Raw genomic sequence first — 22,733 nt, 5'->3', positions numbered from 1 at the left:
TTCTTTTAGTTTATATTTTTATTTTCCTGGAGTGGAGAAGCAAGGCACTTACATCTGCTGTCTTCTGACAGAGAATAACAAGGCCATTGCAGAACTGCAGGAGACATTTTTCCTTCAGTTTGGAAAGAGGTCATGAACTTCTGTCGTTGCCTTAAATACCTGTCTGTGAGTGTGTATCTGTGTGTGCGGTGTTTAAATGTAAATGTGTGAAGAATATCTACTCCCTCAAATCTACTGAATCCAATGAAAAGGGCATTTGATCATGGCATATGGCATTGCATTAGACCGTATAGCTCAGAAAGAGCTGTGGGCGCTGGGATGTCGGGGGTGTAATCAGCCTTATTTATATAAGGCAAGATGTTTGTCTACATGAGCAGACTTTCAAAAAGAAACTCTCACTGGTTTACTGGCATTTGCAGGCTTACAAAGCGATCTAATTTCATTAGGCAAAGTCTCCCACTGAGTGTGTATTTTGTGTCTGTATACCTGTAGTTCGCCAATTGAGTAGATTGAGCTTAAACATTCTCATTGAACATAATTTTCCTCTTTCCCCTCCTCCGTTATGAAGTAATGCAACTGGTATCTAGTCACAGTGGCTGTCTGATAGTAGGCAGTAGTCCCATTGCTTCAGGAGTATTTCATCCATAGGTGGACAGCGTAGAGATGGGTGCACACGGGACCAGGTCTTGCTTTATGATTCTGTTCATGCAGCGCTTGCAATGCAGTTTATTCTACAGGAAAAACAAAACAAAAAACCAAGAAACACTTACAGATTACCACTATACTTGATTATTTATGTCTTTAATTATTCTAATTGACATTTTTAATTAGATCGGAAGCAAAACTCCATTGGATATAGTGAGTAAATGAAAAATGATTGCATGTCGTGTATTTTCATTTTTATTTAAACTTCTTATAGTATTTTGCAAATCCTTGTATTCACTCTGATAAAGCCTGAAGAAGAAGAATCACAACCCTTAACTAGCATGCCATGTACTTCAAGCCACTGCATGTGTGCTGCTTTCGTTTCCGTTGGGTTTCCTTCTTGCTGTTGCTGACAGGCTCAAGCTTTGCTAGAAAGTCTGTTGCTTTTCCTCAGTCAGCTTTAGGAGCTGTGAGTCAAGTGCACGTACCTGACTGGCATGACACTTTTCTGGATGTTAAAATAACTTTGCATTTGGTAATGTGAAATGGAACCAACACTTGTCTGTTTTCTGGAAGTTTGTGACCAATTTCAAAGTGGTTCTGAGAAGAAATGTAAATTTCATGTCTTCAAGTGAGTCTGAATTTAAAAAGCACTGTGTGTATTTCACAGTAGAGGCACAAATGAGAGTAGCAAAAATACCATTGAAATGCACATTTTAAAAACTGTCACCGTATTTCGCCAGCGCTCAAATTTTCTAGCTAAAGAGGAAATTTTTGAAGGATAATAATTTCTCTAAATAAAAGCCTTCCTATACCTTTTACACAAGTGTATGAAAATTTGCAAAACTTTCACTGGGTAAGAGGGTCCTTAAACCAAAGTATGAGGCTTTACAGAACCTCTGAGGTAGAATTTCTGGCCAGAAAGAAACATGATCTATGCGATTCAAGTGAGAAAGTTCCAGGTTCAAATCTCTGCCCTGACTGACAACGAAATTGGACTTCTACATCCTGGGAGGTGACCAACATGTTATGCTGGCTGGTACTGCATAGGATCTCTTGCTTTCGTTTGGAGCTGTCCTGCTTTGTATAAATACTCATTGGGTGAGAATCTCCTGTATAACCCACTGAGTATGGCACTCATATGGCTTAATATGAAATGATTTTGCATGAAGTGGAAGAGCTCCGAGAGAAGATTAGTGCCCCACGTGAGAACAGCCAGTGGCCCGGAGGTCTGCTTGAATTTTGAGATTTAGATATGTTTAAAGACTTGAACATTGTTCTCTTATATGCCAGGTAAGTGTCCTGTTTGCATGGTGGTGACTGTTCTGGTAGGGTATTGGATATTTAAACTTTGTACCGGAAGAGTTGCATGGAACTACTAATAAATTTCTTCAGACTCAGTCTACCTAAGCTCTTGTGAAATGACTTCTTGCTTATGTTATTTTAACTTCATCCATAATCTATGCACGTGAGTGAAATTGATGTAAACTGATTAGTCTCATTTTTAAAGCCTGTTTTTAGGAAAACATGTCAGACACTGGGTTAAGGATCTGTATGGGTTTTAACCTGATCAAATTAAAATAATTTGGTCATTGGTATTTACACATATGGAGAGAGCTTATAGGATTGCTTGTCCCCCCTGAGGATATATTTGTACCACTTCACCTTTGAATTATTCAATCAAGAATAATTCTGAAATTTAAAAATGTGCGTCCCTCGTATAAAGTAGTACAGAGGTTAATTCTATTACACTTTTCTATCTCATCTGAAACAACTGATGAGAGTCTTCAATCTTGTGCTTGCTGCTTGCTGGAAAAGTCTTTACTTAAAAGAAGCTGCTCCTGGTATGTTTTTCCCCAGTAGAGACAATTACCTATTACAGTTTGTCAGGAAAAATGAGATTCAAAGTGACATCCTAGCTGATATATTTTTATTCAGTTCTGAAAGTGACATTAAAAATTGTTACTAATTGCTACTTCTGAATGACCTTGTAAGCGATAAGCAGCATTGCTATGTCATTATTGCATAAGAGTAACGTTCAACTATTTCTTTTGTCTTAATTGCCTTTTGATCAGCTCTTCGCGTGTGTGAAGATTTCTGAACGCTGTTTGCTTAGTAACCTTTCAGAGTAAAGGCCATTTATAGATTCTACACATGTAATCTAATGTTTTGCCATTTTAGTTAGTATTAATAGCACCAAACTGAAGAAGTTCATTAACAGTGCTGGAAGTATGCGTATTGGAATGTAGAAGTTGCCTTACTCACTAAAATAGTAAAACTCTCAAAGAAAAGTCACTTTAACTTCAGTGGTAGTTAGATCAAACCTTTGACATAACTACCGGTAGTGCACTTAAATGTCTGTGCCTAGAGGTGTGGGTGCGTGACGGCTTGTACAGAATCATGCGTTCTGTTCTCTTTTAGGATTTGAGATAGCACCCATCATTACAGTGTCTATGGCTTGCAGTTGCTTCTGACATCTTCCTTTTAAAAGTGTAGATTAAACCTTTTATGCATGATGAAAGTATTATCTCCTTTTCTGCCTAATGGTAATTTTAAATTACTGAGATGCTCCATGAAGCTTTTTTTTAACCAGAGCTGAATTTTAGAATAAATTACAGTCTATAAGGGCAATCATAAGAACTACCCTGACTGATTAACTGGCACTTCTGAGTCAAAAAAAAAAAAAAAAATAAAAAAATTGAGGGGGGAAAACCCCCCATACCATATCCTCCCATATAATCCTTTATTATAACCACAGAATAAAATCAAGCAGTAAAGCCTCTTATGTCTGTAAATACCCTTACCATACAAATAAAATAAAATTGTGAGAACTGTAAATGTTATTAATCTTCATACAGAGCTGGGGGAGAGAAGACAGGTTATAATAGCAGCCTTGTAGTGCTATTAGTTCGTAACAATAGAACTGAATAATTGACATGTTTTATCTTACTTTGTCTGCATCTCACTCCCAAAGCTTTCAAGTTCCTATTTCTGAGTGTGAAGAAGACTTTACAAAATAATTACATACAGTATTAAATAGTGATGTTATGGGAAGTGAAGGGGTCGTGCTGGGAATTTCCAAGACGCAGAAAGAGAAGTAAGGGTATCCTTACCTTTTAAAAGGTTATGACCTAACCAGAGAGAACTGTGCCCACCAATTTCATTTGCAGCCTCTCTGCACATTTCTGACATCCGCTTAAAATCTGCAGACAATTAATATATAGAAATGCAATCAGCTAAAAGACGTAATTTCAATGGCACAAGAAATTAGACGTTAGATATGCTGGGACGTTCTGCAGTCAGCCACCAGTAACCACAAACTGTTAGTAATTCATCCTTATTTGTCTGTCTTCAGTGAAATGCATTGGCCAGCTTCTAGCAAGCGGGTATGTATTGCAGTACAGCAGAGATGCTTGGATTGCTCTGCGGGGTCTGTGGATTTAAGCTTCCATGGCTGTCAGGGCAAATGGTTTTGAGTGATAAATTCAGCTTTTTTAAAAAGATGCAATTGTGGGTAGCTTCTTACAAATATACTCTTAAGATGGAAGCATTATGGAGCTAGAGCCCCCCAAGGACTCACTGTTTTATGTGTTCTTATAACAAGTATATGTAATTTACTATAAATGCATTCTTAGAACCACAGAAACACTAGTGAAACTGGAGAATTTGCTTGGTAACTTGGACCTGGTACTTTTTGTCTCTTTGAGCATGATGTTTATCTTTCAGATGACTTAGTTTTAATTGTTATAAAGCGGTGCTTGACAAGGCATACTAAAAAATTATTAGTGCCGTGTCTTTAATCTTCCTCTTCTTGCTCTCCCTTATAATTTCTCTTCTTGCACTGTCTGGCTATGTATCTGAGAGCTACCAGGTTTATCATCAAATTCTTGTTTACGCTTGACTTTATGATGGAGACATTCAGCCTTATGAGTAATAAGCTCATTAAGCCTAGTCTGCACCAGCCTAAGCTGCTTTAACTCTTAAGCCATAGAGATGCCTTTTGTGAGGGGCTCTCCAATCCCACAATTTATTCCATTAAAGCTTTAATTTTGTCAATTTTCTGTGTGTTTTTTTCATCTACTTGAAAGGCAATTATCTACCTTGTTCCACAAGACTTTTGGAGCCTTCTGGCAGGTTAAGGGAAGTATCTCTATGTTAAGATTTTGATCCTGGAATTTCAATAGATGATGATAAATGTAATTAAAAGTGATTAAATTAGTCTGCTGTGCTGGCCTTAGAGACTCAGAACATAGGCCAGTATTAGGCAGGCAAAGGAACAGGCTTAGTGCTTGGGTTTGTTTGGTGGGATTTTTTTTAGTTCGTTTACTCGCTAGAGAAAATCAGAAAGGTATTCATGTATTGAGAGCTGGCTACTGCTTCGTCCTGTTTATAGCTGTCTTATATACGAGAAGAACAATATTTTAAACTGGAGGTGGCTCTACATGGTAAGACCAAATGTGTTTCCTAACCCTGCCCCAAACCTACTGAAAAACTGGTGTGGGACTTGATGTTTGTTTGTTTTTTTTTTTTTTCTCCTTAGCTGCAGGGATGTGTTAAAAACTGTATTACCTGTTAATACACACACCCACTTGCTTATGAGTCCTGTTTGCATCAACAAACATTTCTTTCCCAGTCCTGACATTTTACTAAGCACAAAATATACAAATAAACAAAATTACTGCTTAATTTTCTAGCTTTTCCATAGGATTCAGACTAGTGTCCTTGTAATAAGAGATTTGTGACACCTTATGAATTATTAATACTAGGTTGTATGCCAGTTTGATTTTTGAAGAAATTTGTCCTTGATGTAAATCTATTAAAGACTAATTTGTTACACCAAAAGTGCAGGCATACATCAGAGTTTAGGATATGCCATGATCTTGCAGTGGAGGCAGGTAAATTCCGTGCCTACCATAGGCTTTCACTGGCCTCTTTGTAGAGTCTTCCATGTTGTCAAACGCTGGAATTGCCCAGAGCGTCGCAAAAACTTCCTTTCCTCTTTTTTTTTTCTTGCAGTCTTTTAATTAATTCCTTACTCTAACAAAAAAAACCCTCAAAAAACCTGTGTGAAAAATTGACTTGTAACCTTAGAAACATTACAAGACAGTTGTAGTTACCTGCCATGCTTTTCTTTCCTTTTTACAATCTCCTATTACTGATTTTCTGTAAAATGATAATTTCTAGTCACAAAGGTATTTGGAGACTAATTCTTTGAGTCGTTACTAGGTAAAAGACCATGCACATGAGCAGTGCTACTCAACAGATGTTGAATTCTCAATGTTGTTGTCAATACTGTGTATGATTTTCTTTGCAGCCTCAATTGGATAATTTGTCAGGGTTCATGTGCTATTGTGGAGTGGTGCTAATCCATAGTTACTCCTTCTAGATGGACAGAAATGCCCTGTTTGTTTAAGCCTTAAAATGCTTTGGGATCTCTTGAAATGAAGAGGGTCATATGGAAGGGTGGTGCATGTTATTAGATGTTTATAGGAGTTCAAGGATGTGTTACATTTCAGAAGACTGTCATTATAGGAGCAGGTTCTACTTTGATAAATTATAAAAATGTCTGTGAATGACTCACAGCTCAGTTATAATTATTCCCAGTGCTAATTATGTGTCAGAATTATCTGAAACACTGTATCAGACATGGCTTGCATATGCGTTACGTCTGTAATCATGAACTGTGCTTTTTCCAATGTAAACTTACTGGGGGCTCTGCTCCACAACCCCTTCCTTTTGAGGGCTCCTTTCTCACCCAAGCAGGCCCTATGATTTCAGGGAAACTAATTAATCAGCGCAAGGATGTTCATGACAAGCTTTAAAACTAGTTTTATAACTTTACCCTGTGGCGAAAAACTTGAAAATTCTTTACAGAAAAGGATGTGAAGTATTTATTTCTTAGAGTCCTTCAGTATTCACTGCGGACATCTGAGGACAAAATATATCTTTGTCTGCTGATTTATGATGTTTTAAGACTGTCTTTTTCCTCCCCCCCCCCCCAGCTTCTGGAGAAAACCAACAATATGTTTGAGGAATCTGATTCTGCAGCTATGAAAAGTCCTTTGCATTTAGCTGTAAGTATGAGACATGTATAAAGTGTTTGATCATTAGCTGATAGAATAATTCCTTAATCTCTGTCTTTGAAGCAGGTTTAATCATAGTCTTGTTTTGAAAAAGCTGGGAAGGGATGTAGGCCTAGATGTAACAAAACCAGGTTCTGGGCTGAAATTGTTAATTAATCTTTTGACAGTTGGAGCTCTTTATTCTTATTGACTCTAACACTTGGGTAAGAAGAAGACACAGACACTGAAGTGAAATTAAATGGAAAGCTGCAACTTTTATTTATAATTAGTTTATAAATTTGGGGCCGGAGCTTGAGCCTGTGGCTTTGATCATGGAATGGGATACACTGATGTTCTCCTAGAGATGTGCAGAGTGCAAAAAAACTGTCTGGTACACAGCAAGGTGTGGGAAAGCATGCTTAAACCCCGGCAGTGCCCTGGGAGCATGCCATGGAAACTGTGCTATCAAAAGGGAATCCAGCACATGGTGGCCTTAGAGATCACAATAGCTCCCCTTTCCCAAGAGCTCAAGATTCATGATCCCTCTTCCCAGTTTTCTTGTGCAGAATCACAGAATAGTTGGGGTTGACATGGACATCTGGAGATCAGCTAGTCCCACCTCCATGCTAAAAGCAGAGTCAGCTAGAGCAAGTTGTCTCAGGGCTGTGCCCCACCACATTTTGAATATCTCCAAGCATGGAGAGTTTGCAGCCTCCACGCAATCTATTTCAATGTCTGACCACCATCACAGTAAAAATGGGTTTCTTTGCAGTAAATGGAATTTCTTGTGTTTAAATTTGCCTTTTGTCTTGTCACTGGGCACCCCTGGGAAAAGTCTGGCTCTGTCTTCTTTCCTCCCCCATCAGGTGTTTATGCACATTGGTAAGACCCACCTTGTGCATTTTCTTTTTGAGGCTGAACAGTCCCAGCTCTCTCAGCCTCTCCTCATACATCTTTCACAGACTGGCTCTTCACTGAATATCCAACGTCACCATGAAGCTGCCCTCCTCTTGAAAGGGAAGCAACTTGCTTACTCAAAAATAGGGGCAAGTTTTAGTTCTATAGCGATCATATCTCTTCCAGTCAGCCAGAACAGCTCTGACCTGACGTTTGACTTATCCATGCATAATCTGAGGGAACAAGAGCCACAACAGTTAGGTTAAAAGGCTGAGTTTGTCACTGAACTCTTCTCCCCATCTTTTTTTCCTGCAATTTGAAGACTGCAGGAAGGAGAGTGTCACTCCCAAGCCCAAAGAGGAGTTGCAGCCTGCACTATCACCAACACGAATTCCTGTGCTGGGAAGGGACTTGCCCTGCAGCAGGCTAGACATCAAACTCATTTCCTCTCTGGTCCCTCTTGGGCAGAGTCCTTGCAAGGACACTGCCAGCGGCTCTCCCTCTTGTATCTGTTGCTGGTTAACAGCAGTTCATTCACCTGAGGCATCCCAAACCCACAGTTTAAAAATAAAAAAGCTTACATAAAACCACCATTTCACAGTTCAATTGCAGCTATCCAGGAGCGTCTCTGGTATTTGTTTCAAACCCTCCCATGTTTTAGGGTACCTGTGGTCATCCTTCCCCAGGCCCAGCAGTGTCCATGTGAATGTCTCCACACATAGATCCAGAAAGCCAGCAGCCTACCCCAAAACATGAAGTCCTGTCAAATGGCTGATGCAGCCCAGTGACCAAAGCCTCTGCTTACAGACGTTTGACCCTAGAGTGGAAATTGGTTTTAGAAAGAAGGGGTGTACTGGCAGCCAACAAAATACTGACCTGCCATTCTCTGAGGCTATGGTGCGTGATTATGGTGATGGTTGCATAAATGGCTGCACAAGGCAAACCAACAAGAAGAAAAAGTCAACTTTATTATCCTTTCAAGGAGAGGATGGGCTATACAGTCTGCATGGCGCCTTCAAGATAGATACCTCATATTGTGTCAAAGATCAGGTTGTTGCTAGTTGTTTTCTAAATAAAATTGTCATGAAGAAGAAAAGCTGACAACTGCATTGGAGTATTTTCTGAGATATGGGTTCCCTGTGCCATAATCTCCCTTTGCTTTTCTTTTTCTGCTTTTGCCTTTGCTTTCCTTAAGTAGTTGTCTCGGTCTAACAGGGAAACAACTGTTTGTTCCCTGCACTGTCCTGTTCTTTTGAACTTTTGACAACGGTCAATAGGAGCAAGCTGCTGCTGCCACTACTTAGCCTTGAAATTCAGTGGCTCTTTGGTTCCTTCATGTTTGCATTTCTCTTCTGTTTTCATTAATTGCTTCAACTCGGGTAATACTAATTATACGTTCACGTATAAATAAAAGGATGTTCTCTGTGAGTCTCACAGTAAGGAGATCAGTCCCTATAAAGCTGAATGAAATGTTTCCAGTTTTTGGCGCTATCCACTGGGGTTTTGCAATGTCACCTGTGTGTGTGCTGTTGGCCCAAATGTGGCTGTAGGTCTGGAAGTGCATCTACTTGTCCACTGTAGCTGTTCTACCAAATGATCCTACTGGCAGGAATAGTCCATGAAGCATCAGCTGTAAACAGCAGGTCAAGTTTGTGTTTGTATTTGCACAAAAATCTGGTTTGATAATTGCTTTCGTTTAGTTGGAGACTAGCAGATGTGTTGAATTTAGCACCCAGTTAGGTGATAATCCATGCAACCTCTGACCAGCATCAGTAGTGAATCTAGTTGTTGAAGCAAACATTTCCCTGAAAGATACTGTAGAATGTGAAAAATAAATTGTTGATTAGCCTGTGCTGAATTGGCAAATCATTGCCTGAAATTCCTCACCTTGGGTTGTATTAGAAGGTCAGAGCAAGTCAACAATCATAATTTCTGTCCCTAAACACTAGGAATTTTTTAGTTTCTTGGCTACAGTATAATTTGGGAAAATCCTTTCAAGTTGAAGAGAGAGTCATAAGGAATCAAGAAAACTGTGTCATTTCTACTGTGTTTAGGAGACTGTGACAATGATGGATTGTATTCACATTTTATGTGAAAGTCTTTGAAAGACAAGAGTTGTGTTCTTTACATGACTCATTTCATATTTCTAGGCCTATAATGGTCATCATCAAGCCTTGGAGGTACTTCTCCAATCGCTGGTAGATCTGGATATTAAGGACGAGAAGGGACGTACTGCTTTGGACCTGGCTGCGTTTAAAGGACATGCAGAGTGCGTGGAAGCTCTCATTAGCCAGGGTGCTTCTGTCACTGTAAAAGACAATGTCACCAAAAGGACCCCCCTCCATGCCTCAGGTGAGTGTGATCTTATGTTATGCTTGTGGTATAAATGCTACAACACAGAAGCAGTTACCTTTACCGACCTAGTATCCCTATGCACATTTCTTCTAAACGGGAGGAGATTTTGACTTGTACTGAGGACTGCTGCTTGTTTGCTGAGGTTCTACAGTTTAACTCTTATCTTTCGTTTCCTTGGTCTTTTTTCCTCCGTCCCAGTGGTGCAGTCCTCCCTCACAGAGAATCCCATATTTTTCCACACCGCTACTGCTCTGCCCTTACCTGCTTGCCTCTACTTTACTTTACCTCTCTATTACCACCTGCTTTTTAAGATGTGTGATGTTTCCCCTACAACACCTTCTCTTAATGGTTCCTCAGCCAAAAATTCAGGGGAAGAGAGAACACTTGCCTCACAGCTTCTCCTAGGGAAGACGGGTTGGAAATACAGGTAGGCTCTCACTGGTGATGGAGTTATCCCGGTGTTCAAAACTTTCAACCTTTTGCAGGGGCAACACTACAAAAATTCACCCCCTTTCAGACATTATCCTCCTCCTGAGCTAGCTTGTGAACTTGCTATTGCTGGGAGTCTGCTCCATTCCTTATGTGTTGAGTGTTAATTATGCAACGTGCATAATTAACTGGAAAATGTAGAATTTGCCATTTATTTAAAGGTTATTATTTAATATGTACCTGTCAGATAAATATGCGGGGGTGCCAACGGGAACGTTGCTCCTCTGGCTCTTCAGCGAGGGGCTCAGTACAGCATAGCAGTGACCTCTAGTGGGAAGTAAAATTAATACTTCATTGGATAGCAGTTCTTTTCAGGGCCAGACTTAATTGCCTTTCCGTTTATCTTTTAATTTTGCTTAGATGAAACTGAATATACATCCTCTAATACCAGTTTGTTCTCTGTGTGTGATCATGTAAGTGCAACCTGGAAGCATAAGGTCAAATAGGCTAGTATCAATTTTGTGTGCAGTACTGAAGAAAATGTGCACAATAGATCTTCACAGCATACTAAAAAATGCTTTCCGCCTTCTTAAATTTTGCATCAGAACTGAGTACATTACTCCCCACAATAAACTAATGATACAGAGGTGTGCTACCAGAGCTTACATATCAGAAGTCTGAGACCAGAATTCAGTGAGAGGAGGTTTTAGTTGTTTTTGATAAAAACACAAAATAGTAAATCCGGCTGATCCTCACCATGTTAAAACTGTTGGTTTAATTAATTTAAATCAAGATCGGTGCCACCACAAAACTGGAGCTGTGTTGGTCAAGAGGTTTCTTATAGCCACTTCAAATATAGCTTGGGGTCTGATGATGAACAAGGTGTGACCAGGTGTCTGGTACATCATCACTATAGCAATGATTTTGCATTTATTTAAAAATCTGGTTATAGTGACATAGGTTTCTTGTTGTCACAGCTGAATTGTAAGGGTTCTGCAGTACTGAGAAGAGTAAATGGTAACAAAGCCATATTTTTGTTAGCAGCTTTGGCTTAAAATATGAATTTGTTGAAGGGAATTGAGTAGATTTGTTGAACAGAAGGTGTTATTTTAATATGCACATTTCTTACCTTCATACAAATTCTGATTTTGGTTTTTTTTCCCTTATTTTAATTTATTTTTTAATTGACCCTGTCACTGTAGTATGAGTGCCTTCCATGTAAAACCAGTAGGAATATTCATTGTAGACTTTTCTGGCCTGTGATGTTTTTTTGCTTACAAAAAAAATCAGATTTTAAATTTTAAAAAATATTCCAGGGATATAAGCAAAATGTTATTTAAATCTGCAGTGAAACAAAATAAGTTAGGTGTGTATTTATAAAAGGGGGGGGGGGGGAAGGCAAGAAGCAGGAAAGCCCTATGCACAGGAATGAGACACTAAAGAAAACATGTACTGTAAGAAGGAAAAATACTGCGCAGACACGTTGAATATCTGAACTCTTAGTAAAGGCAATTTATCACTGTCACGAATTTGGAAGCTTTAAAATGGGAGATAAGTACACTTTGGGTAAATATCCATTAAGGCAACGTTTAGATGAAGAGCTATGCAGAGTTCTGTGAAAATTAGCTCCAGAATAAAGCTTCTATCTCCAACTATTATGAAAAGCCACTTGCAATCTGATGATTTTTATTATGCTGTTTCATAACAGTACATTTTGTTTAGGAGTGTTTTAGCAAAGAACGATGCCACCTATCAGAAACTCTGCATGGTGCCACTGCAGTATCCAGCGTTTTTTATTTGCAATGCAAGAGTAAGAGGTAAATTGGCGTATTTTGAGAGATCAGACAGAATTCTTGCTGAATTCCTTGAGTGACAGTGCGCATTTGCACACACGAAAGTGAATACCTGCGTGTATTGCCTGCGCACTGGAAAGAAACAAGAAGGCATGTCTGCCCATCCCCTTAAACGTGTTTGCCTTCATTCCTTCTAATTACACAAGCACAACTGCAGAACACAACAGTTAAGGAGACCTGAAGTGGTGGATTGGATTACAGGATTCTGCAGAGCTCCATTCAGTAAAGGGATTTGTAACTTTAGGAGAGAAATCACCTAATGAAGTATTTCTTTTTTCTGTCTGTCCCCCTCAGGGAACAGACTTCCTCTGACCTCATAACATGGAGAACTTCCTTCGCCTAAATTATATGTTCCCTGTGTAATTTTATTACCACCAGTCTTTCCTCTGGCTAGCTTGGGGAATCCATTGCAAATGTTCCCCTAGCGTTAGTGTTGTAGCTCTGTTGGCAAAACTAATGTTCCCTGCAGGGTCTGTAATGCTTAGCAATCGCTGGGTCAGCTCCTAAGAGTTTCTGGGAGTATCTGTTCTAAAACTCATTTACCAAAATCCTTTTCAGACATTGGTGTGAACAAGTTATGATTTCTCTTCCTCCTGCTGGGAGAAAGAACAGATTTCCCCCCCCCCCCCCCCCAAGCCAGTGACTCATCAGCCCCATAGAACTGTTTACATGTTATGTATATGGCATTACTTACTGGTAAATAACTAAAAATATCTTTTATTTTTTTTTGGGTAGAGCAACTAAGATTATTTTTGGATGAGTGATTTAAATGTGATGATGTCCGCCCATTTCTCTGCCAGAATGATGTGACATAGGTGGTGTCCAAGGGTTTTGCCTCAGCCCACAGGGTGTAGGCAGTGTGAATGCATGACTTGCTGTAATAGGAATAAAATCTCTATCTACTGAGTACAGGAATTATTGTTTTTCAAAGAAGAAAATACTGTTCCTTCATCCCATGAGTTGTATAAAGCTGAAGCCTTTAAGCCAGCTGACACACAGATGGGTTTCCAGTGTCAGGCTGTGCAAAATGTAGTAACTCTGAGCTGTTTTCCAACAGCAATGGGTTACATTTTAAAAAGGAAACCCCCTTTCTGAGAAGTAGCTGTGGCTTCCAATAACTAGAAAAGCTGGAAAAACCCCAAAGGAATTTAGTCTCTGGTGTTACGTGCTGTTACAAATATGACGTTTGTATCATTGGTCATTCTTTGCAGATGCTTCGTTTTTCATAGCAGCGCTGAAGAACTTGCTTCTACAGTGCACACAAAATTAGCGAGCCTTGCCGACGTACTTCGCACTGCGTTCCAGATCTGATCGCGGAAAGCCTTGTCTGCCCGCTCACTCTGAGGGATTTTGAAATGCTGTCTGATTTAATAGATACCGCAGCAGTGAAAATCACGATTTCTGTTTTACTCATTTGGGATTTTTGTATGTAAGAGAACTAATCCTCATCTTACTGAGGTCAGGGAAAAAAGCTCAGCATTTCATCAGCACAAGTTAAATGAAAATTGTGGGAATATTAATTTCTTATATTGTGGAATATTTTCCTTGTTTATAAGGAAATTTCTTATCCGTAAGCATTCCAATGGAAAAATATCTGAAATTAAACATATTTTAATTAAACATCCTTTTTTTTCTTTATAGTCATTAATGGCCATACACCTTGTTTACGGTTGTTGCTAGAAGTTGCAGACAACCCTGACGTGACAGACGCCAAAGGACAGTAAGTTTCTTTGTGATGATTTTCTTTCAGCTCTGTGATTCAAATAGCATCTCAGATTTCTTACTAAAAAAGCATTTATTTGAAATACTGTATTTCCTGCACTTCTCCTTGTAGAATTTGGCAGAGATTACAAAGCACACATTCAGTTGATCTAAGCCATGTGGAAGGGATTATTCATTAATCTTAGCCTTTGCTTCATACTCTAAACAATTCTTCATAGATGCTGAGGGCCAGATTCAATAAAAACTAACAAGCTGCTGAGATGTTTCTATAGAGAGTCTTTTGCTTTCTAAAACATTGCTATTTCAGGGTTTAGTTGGTATATTAGGCTGGTGCAGTGAGACAGAATGTTTATTTGAGGTGACACACGAATCTGAGATGTTCCTACAAAAATTATACTTCTTGTTAAATGACAGTTATAGAGGGAGAATAAAGTATATTTTAAAAGTGAAAATGGGAATGGTTTAAAAAAACTCATTTGGGGTGCCTGGAACATATCTGACTATACATATAATTTTAAATGGTATTAGTCTTATCTAAAACTGGAAGGAGAACAGATCCCTTCCAGAAAAAAAAATTGAATTTTGGCTTGAATAGTTTCCTCACGTCCCTTCATCCCCTTTAAGCAATTGTGCAGCATTTGCAAAAGAAATGTTTTGCGTGGTTGTCATCTCGGTAACTAGCAGGTACATTCATTCACGGTGCTTGGGTATTGTAAAGCTCGTGTGTCGCTGGAGGTGACAGTAATTGTAGGTTATTAAGAGAACAGATTGTCTTGAATGATGTTGCTCTGTAAACTGCTTACGAATGAGTTTGTTTCTATTTCAGTCATGGTAGTTGGTTGTTAAACATCTTAATAATTTCATACCAAAGGTCTTCACTTGGGTGTTATATAGATGAGTATGGTAAAAGAAACAGGTTTGTGGATAGAAATGGAGAGAAATGCAAGGCTTGCTGATTTCTCTATTCCTATAAGCTAGCAGAGGCAAGCAGTATGTCATTTTATAGCTGTGACTGGTTTGTTTTTGCTTTTTTCTAGAACCCCACTAATGCTTGCAGTGGCATATGGGCACATTGATGCTGTTTCTTTATTACTTGAAAAAGAAGCATCTGTAGATGCAGCTGATCTCCTGGGATGCACAGCTTTACATCGAGGGGTGACTTAATTTTTATGATTCTTAATTATTTGTTTTACTGTGACTACAACTCACTTACAAATACAGGGATATCAAATGTAGAGAATGCTGTAAATGTCTGGAAACCTGACCAAGCACAGTCAATGAGGTAAAAAGCAGGACAGATCTACTCTCAGTAATGCTCTGCTTTTGCCTTTATTTCACATTCACTTTAATTAATTATATAAAATACTGATTAGACCGATTTTTCTTGGACCTAGACACTTTACAATGGCAGCCATTATTCATATAATGGAGCACCTTATGAAAATAATTTCTTTAAAAGAACTGCCCAGCAGTTATTTTCATTTTTCTTGGGGAGGATGGTGTAAAAAGTAAGCTTTAAGTTTTGATCTGGAGGCAGTGAAACTCCAGGCAGATCCAATCTTTTTGAGGAGTCTGCTTCTTACCCCATGTGAAGTTGATGCAAGAGATGATATTTATACAGAACTCTATGATAACTGCAGTGAGCAGTTTAGCTTAGGAGTCCAACACCTGTCCATAATAAAAGCTATGGCATAACATTTCTGTTCTGTATTGATAGCAATACATGAACGTGACCAAGATACCAAAGCTAACCTATGTATGATGCAGAGGTCCTTGATAGTAGCTGGCCAGCTGTTAAAGCAGCTTTTCCAATTTCTGATGATATTCTTGATCCTTTTTTCCCTCAGTTCTCTTATTCGTACATGGTTTTGAGAAGCCAGACTCTCGTTTTCTGAACCTCACCCCTTGTTCATCTGTTTCCTTAGTCTTAAACTCCTCCTTGCTTTTGCACCTCACTTAGTGGAGTCTCTTCCACAGACTAGGAATCAATGCCTTTGAAAGACAGCACCAAATACACCTCAGTGTATCAGTTATCATAGGTACTCATGGGAGCACAGGGCTTTCACCTCTGCCTTCTGAATCCCATCCAGGCCGTTTCATGTCCACAGGCATCGGTCATATTCCATATTTCCTGGGCAAGAATCTGTATTATGTCAACTTCTTTACTCATTTCTTTGTTATCAGATTATGACTGGGCACGAAGAGTGTGTTCAGATGCTGTTAGAGAAAGAAGTATCTATTTTATGTAAAGACGCCAGAGGCAGAACACCTCTGCACTTTGCAGCAGCTCGGGGTCATGCCACTTGGCTGAGTGAATTACTGCAGATAGCACTTTCAGAGGAAGACTGCAGTTTGAAAGATAATCAAGGTTATACACCGCTGCACTGGGCTTGTTACAACGGTAAGTTTCTCCCTGCGGACTTTTGCCAAGGCCAAATGTGGCCTCAGTTTTAGGGAAACATGATGACAAAGCAGCCTAACACTTCGAGAAGCTTGAAATGAAGGGGAAAATTATCTCCCCTCTACTTGCTCCCTGTAGTTAGCATTTGCTATGTTCGCCCTCCCGTTCAGAAGCCAAGGAAATTCCAGCAATACTTCCCAGGGGCTTTGCAGCTCATTTACTTCCAGTCACAGGAGGCCAGGGTGAAATTCTGGTTTTACTGACGTCGGTGATGACATTCTCATTGATTTCTGTGGGGCCGCGAATGCTCCTTTGAGGTGTCACCTTCTTATTTATCGATGCAAGAGACCACGTGAATAGATGGATATTCTGAACTGAACTGATTATTCTAAACTGGATAATCTGAACTTGTTGCTTAATATAAGGATAAAGTTTCCTAATACCATCATTTAAGACCATCTTTGGAGATGTGTAAGGCAACATACATAACATCACACAAAAAAGAATTTTTTCCTTTCCTGTTTTTCAGTAAGTGCTAATATTAGCCTGGATCTATCTTGCTGCTGCCATAAAAAAAAAAAAAAAAACAAAACTGTTTATAAGCTCTTATGTGATAAAATTATACAGACATTGTATTCAACTTTGAATTTAGTGTTAAATTCTAATCTGTATAAGCCTAATATGAATTAAGTGAATTACTTGTTTTGTGCAACACTGTGAAATGTCTGTTCTTACAGGTCATGAAAACTGCATAGAGGTACTATTGGAACAAAAATTTTTCCGCACATTCTATGGTAACAGTTTCTCTCCATTGCACTGTGCCGTGTAAGTAGAAATCTCCAGTAACAAATGCTTTAGGATATATTTGGAAAAAATAGCAGTGTGAGAAAAAAGCTTTTTGTTGTTGTTTTTAGATTATTTGCATGAGCAAATAATTTTAAAGCTGATAATAAAATGGTACTTCTGCTGAAAAAGTAGTACAATAAAGAGTATTTTTGCATAAATTTCATACATTTAGGCTATTTGATGAAATTCTGACTTGTAATTAAATAGCTGCGTTTCTGCTCCCTTTCTACTTTCTTTTCCCTTGCTTACAACTACAGACCTGTGCCTTTTCTTCACACAGGCTGGAACTTCATAGCTCTTCCATTCTTAGGCCATGACCAGGGCTATAGTGCCTTGGTCCCTGTAAATATGAACTTCTGAGGTTCCTTTGAAACTCAATGGCTGGAAGTTAAGAAATTTGTCAGAATCAAGATGATTTTTTTTTTTTTTAGCACTGGGAACAAAGCGTTAATGAAGGAAGGATTTGAAACAACAGTCTATGTCATGCTAGAATGGTGTTCTGTGCAGGCCATATTTTTTCCAAAACATCCTCAGCTGAGTGTTTTCCAGACCGATTTTCTTCATGGTCTTTTTTCCTTCTGAGATAATCTCTGTCTTGAAGGTTTGGTACTTCTTACCCAGGTCCTAGCCAAAGGGATTGATCGGTTATAGAGGCAGACTCTGTATCCAAAGTTCTCATATTAATTATGAACAACGAAAAGGTGGTGGCTATTATGAGGTATTCATCTTCTTCCATGCATGTATTTTATATGTATTCGTTATTCAATAAAGCAGTATGTTTTCATATGGGAAGAATTCTGACAGACCAAAATCGTAACTTTTCATAACATAATTACAAATGAATTTTTTTTTTAAATGCAAGATTACTTTAGTCTGTCGGACCTAACACGCTTATTAAAACATGTAAGCCATCAGAAGAGTAAGGAATTAAGCACTGAAAAAACAAATGCAAACCTTCCTAATTTCTGCCAACAACTAGAATGACTGTATTCTATTCTGTGTTTTATGGGAAGAATGAATGCCTTCCAGAAGTAGTGATAGGAGTTACTATTGCGTAGGCTTCCCTTCTACAGTCCGCATCATTGGAAAGCAGAAAAGTAATTTGTCACGTACCAAACTTTGAAATTACGAAAAACCCAATATATTAGAGAAATAAAAGCATATATAAAGCACTGTTTTTACTGTGCTTAAAATAAAATCATTTGTGGCTGAAACATAGTATTTGAAATCTGAATTTCTGGTGATGGCTTTGAAATTTTTTTTTTCCAATATTTATATTCTTTTAAACTAGTATGTAATTCTCAAACCCATTAAAAATGTGTGCAACTTAAAAATGCATGCAAATTTAAAACTAAACCAGCTGCTAATCCAGCAAGGGTGTGTGTTAGCTATACCATATGTCCAATACTGTTACTAAACACTGTTTATTTTCATAATGAAATGAGACAAATTAACCAGAAAGAGCATTAATTGAGTACATCCATCAAGGAAAAGTATTAAATGTGTGAGTTTGAAGAGACGTGGACTTCAGTACCCAAAACATTAGAATAAAGCTTTGAATATGTAGGTATCTATGACTGAGTGCTTTCCAGATCCAAGTGTGTTTGACATTAAGACTAAAGGATTTTAAGGTATTAAGGTTTTAATCCTAGGTTTGTGCTGCACTTTCAATTACCCTTGTGCGTAGTGAATTGCAGGATCAGCTTTGCTTTAGAGACCGAAATTCATAGTAGCAGATGCAGTTTGGTTAAATGGAGAGATGATAAATAATGAGAAATGTGACTGAAAGCATTACGGCAAAGGTATGTTAGGATAACTTATAAATAAGCAATAAGAAATATTAATGGGAAGTGAAGTAAATTAATATTGGAAAGTGGGAAAAGATGTAGACTTTTTACCTTTTTGAAAATGTCTTTTCTTTGGCAGAATCAATGATCATGAAAACTGTGCATCACTGCTCATCGGAGCCATCGATGCCAGCATTGTCAATTGCAAAGATGACAAAGGAAGGTAATAGATTCTTAAACAAATTGCATTTCATCTTCATGAATCCATCCAGTATTTTTCATAATTCTTTCGGAACCTCTGGAACTAATCCCTATCTGATATGGTTGAGCTAAGACTTGTCATGCCGATTCTTTCAGACAGCAGTTAACAGTGCAGCAGAGTTAAATGGTGGCTCAGTTGAAGCAAGAATATCATGAAGTATTCAATTTCATAGTACATATGAAAAGAAATACAAAAGAAATAGTATTTTGTTTGTCTAGAACAGCTATGCCTACAGGCTGTTTCCCTGAACCAGTTTTCTTTGTTAAATATTTAAATAAGTTTATTTTTGCTAAATGGAGTGATACTATGTACACATAGAGAAGTATTTCATTAAAAGCTTTAATGTTATGTTAGCATTCTTAGGGCACACAACTCAAAATATCTATGTAGCAAAATAATACTGATACAGCAAGAGATATGCATTCAGCCAAATCCTTAATTTGTCACGTTGATAATGTACTCACTATGTGTGTGTGTGTGCATATATATATATATTTTAATCAAAATTGCTGAAATTATAAAAATGGAATATTTATTATTTCTGTTATTTAAAACAAATTCAAGACCTTCAGTAATGGTGATTACTTACTCCTATAAGGGTAAGACCACCTCACCCTTACTGATAAGCAAAACCTGAAGTAACGCTATGAGCTGGGTTGTGTACCAACTCTCCCTCATCTCTGTTAGTCACACTTCAGACCCAAAATGCCATAGGGAGACAGCAAACGAATTCTGGTGTCTCAGTCTTGTGGAAACTGATAACCTTCAAAGCGGATAGAATTCCTTCTGCCTTTTATAGTAATACTGTTGTTGTAGCTTGTTGCTGCAGTATTTTTTACTATAACTTAAAATACTTCTGTTTTTTTAAATAACGGATCTGTTCTTTTCCGATAGTTCTTCCCATCTTAGGCTTTTTAAAAAAAATAAAATCAGATGAATGAGGGATTGTACTGCTTTTCATATTATGCCGTATGCTCCATTAAAATAAATATGCTGCTAATATGAGATTCTCCACAGTATCATATCTGCACTGTGTCATATCCACCTCATGCTTCCCTTTTTTTTTAAAGTTTATATTGCACCAGGACAGAGACTGTAAATATTATTTAACTTATTTCTGATGCTGCTACTATAATGTTCCCCTGGTGACAACTCAAAGTTTCATAGGAAAAAAAAATTTAAAATGTCTTGCACTTTCAGGTTGTTGGGAAGGTAAGTAAACAGGAATATTGTCATTCTTTAGAAACAGCTGTGGTCATGTTCCTTTCCCCACAGAACACCCCTTCATGCAGCAGCCTTCGCGGATCATGTGGAGTGCCTCCAGCTCCTCCTGAGTCACAGCGCACAAGTGAATGCTGCGGATCACGCAGGGAAAACACCTCTCATGATGGCAGCTCAAAATGGTCACATAGGTGCTGTAGGTAAGTACATCCTTGCTTCTGTTCGTTTTGAAGGTTGAGTGCTACTGTAGTTACTGTCCCAAATAGGTAGTCACTTCTTTCCTGTGAAAACTAAGGAAGAAAAACAAATTGTATGGATGTCTGTAAGAAGCTACCTTTACATCTGTAAAAAAATTCTTTTTCTTCTCAGCAGTCTTGGTGAACATTTACAATAGCGAACTTGAGTCTTATTTCCTCCTAAGAGCAGACTGTAAAGAGCATGAGGGGAGTAGTAATTCTATTCTCTGACTTACTTCCTTGATTTTATGGAGCAGTAAAAGTGCACATGTGAAAAAGATTGTGTAACCTTTTTCTCCACTCGACTATAGGAAGTCCTGTTCTTAAAACGGCAGCTATCAGCAGCTGCTTTTCCAGGCTAGACTGTATACTATAGCCATACAGATTAAGGGTCATATTGGCTTAACAGAATTCCCTTTCTTCTAGCTTCAACAGTACAGACTGCACCCTAAATTCTTTACATCCGCTTAGTCCTCTCAAAGCAGGATGCACAGGTGTTCTCAGGAGAAGGTGATTCAGGCAGAACTTGCTGATCTGCAAATGGGGAAGTTTATAAATAAATTAAGATTAATATATGTTTGACAGTTTGGGGCACAGTGAATGAGCTATTAGCTCTGCCTTGGCTTGCTGATTACCTGCACAAGATTAGTCTGTTCTCATTGATTATTTTCACTTCACGTTCATAAAGCTTACATCACATAAAGACTTAATTGATTTGCATGTATGCACATGTATATTGAAATAGTAAATTTTTTCCTCTGTTTTAACATGTTCGTCTGCCCATTGGGTTTGTTCGTTGATTTCTATTCTATACCTCAGACTTTTTGGTGAACATTGCCAAGGCTGACCTGACATTAAAAGATAAGGAGTTGAATACATCTTTGCACTTGGCTAGCAGTAAAGTAAGTTGAAGACCTCTGTATGCTTCTATTCTCTTCACAGTCTGTCTGTCTGTCTGTATGTATGCATGTATGCGGGTGTTTATGCTCCTAAAAATTTTTCTGCAATGGAAATGTGATGGTCAAACTTGTGGTGAGGAAGGGAGCAATTGTTCCAAGCTTTTTCTCAAGTCTGTTTCAAGGTTTAGTAAATTGAGAAATATGGATGCCTCTTATGACAGCTGAAACATAAGGAAGGGAAACTAAGAGAAATAATGGAAAATGCTTTGAGATTTTACCAAATAACCTCACTGTAAAATAGCTTAACATAGGTTCAGTGGCAAAGAAAAAAAAAAAAAGTATTTATTCTTTTTTCTTATTCTCCAATTTCTGTGGAAGGAACCCCAAATTTTCCCTTATGCTCTGTAGCAGTAAAACCAGAGGCATTGATTAGATTGGTGGTGGCGTCTTTTCCCACCCTTTCTTCCTCTTAATTCCAATTGCTACTGCTGTTTCTGCAAGAAAAAATGCCCATGGGATTCCCTCTCCTGGGCCTTTTCTTTCGCTCCTATCCACAGATTAGATTCCAGTGTGATAGTATTGCTCCAGTTTCTGCAGACACATGAGCCTCGCTGAATTCTCAAGGTCCTTCAGGCAGCTGTTCACCTGCCAGGGCTGTAGGCTCGGCATCTGCGACATGCTGTGTTGAAACAGTATCAGAAATAAGGCCCGGATCTGTATTATTTCCAGAGTTTCATTATTAGAGCTCTCACACTGAAGGGATTTTGTAGTAGCTTATCAATAATACAGAAAGGCATTTAAAGACCCAGAAAGATTAGACCATGTCTTTCTATGTTACTGTGTAGTTCTAATAAATAATCCATTGAATGCTCTCTCACGAGAAACAGCAGTCTTCTCTGAAAGCTGAGGAGGTGAATTCATATATAATGAATGGAGGGTGAATGACTGAATTTCTAAATGTGCTAAAGCATCCTAGCAGTGGCAGTTTGTAAATGGTATTGTAAGGCTCCTACAGTTCACCTGCTACACATCCTTATAAGCTGAGTAGCATGTTTTGTATTTCAAATTGAGTTACTAAATTGCACTTTTATATGTAACATTTCTTTTGCCTCAGTTTC

General features: G+C 38.4%; 1 protein-coding gene across 12 annotated transcripts in view; it reads left to right on the top strand.

Moving 5' to 3' along the window:
• Nucleotides 1–22,733, top strand: part of ANKRD44 (ankyrin repeat domain 44) — a 146,099-nt gene that overhangs the window by 115,286 nt on the left and 8,080 nt on the right. For 6 of the 12 annotated variants that reach the window (XR_015699338.1, XM_087734769.1, XM_087734766.1 and 3 more), the window contains exons 17-26: nt 832–858; nt 6,648–6,719; nt 9,755–9,956; nt 13,883–13,961; nt 15,001–15,118; nt 16,148–16,364; nt 17,102–17,189; nt 19,137–19,220; nt 20,535–20,680; nt 21,536–21,618. Coding sequence is in view for 11 of the 12 variants with exons in the window: in XM_087734769.1 (XP_087590895.1) it covers nt 832–858; nt 6,648–6,719; nt 9,755–9,956; nt 13,883–13,961; nt 15,001–15,118; nt 16,148–16,364; nt 17,102–17,189; nt 19,137–19,220; nt 20,535–20,680; nt 21,536–21,618 (1,116 nt within the window). In the remaining variant the exon portion in view is untranslated. The remainder of the gene's footprint in view (nt 1–831; nt 859–6,647; nt 6,720–9,754; nt 9,957–13,882; nt 13,962–15,000; nt 15,119–16,147; nt 16,365–17,101; nt 17,190–19,136; nt 19,221–20,534; nt 20,681–21,535; nt 21,619–22,733) is intronic. The other 6 variants (XM_087734776.1, XM_087734770.1, XM_087734775.1 and 3 more) reach the window with 2 other exon arrangements.

This window comes from Nipponia nippon, unplaced genomic scaffold, assembly GCF_047370975.1.
Source record: "Nipponia nippon isolate SJK-2023a ecotype South Korea unplaced genomic scaffold, ASM4737097v1 scaffold_5, whole genome shotgun sequence".
NCBI lineage: Eukaryota > Metazoa > Chordata > Aves > Pelecaniformes > Threskiornithidae > Nipponia > Nipponia nippon.
Note: the sequence above shows the minus strand (reverse complement) of the source record. Positions and strands in the feature narration are given on the sequence as shown.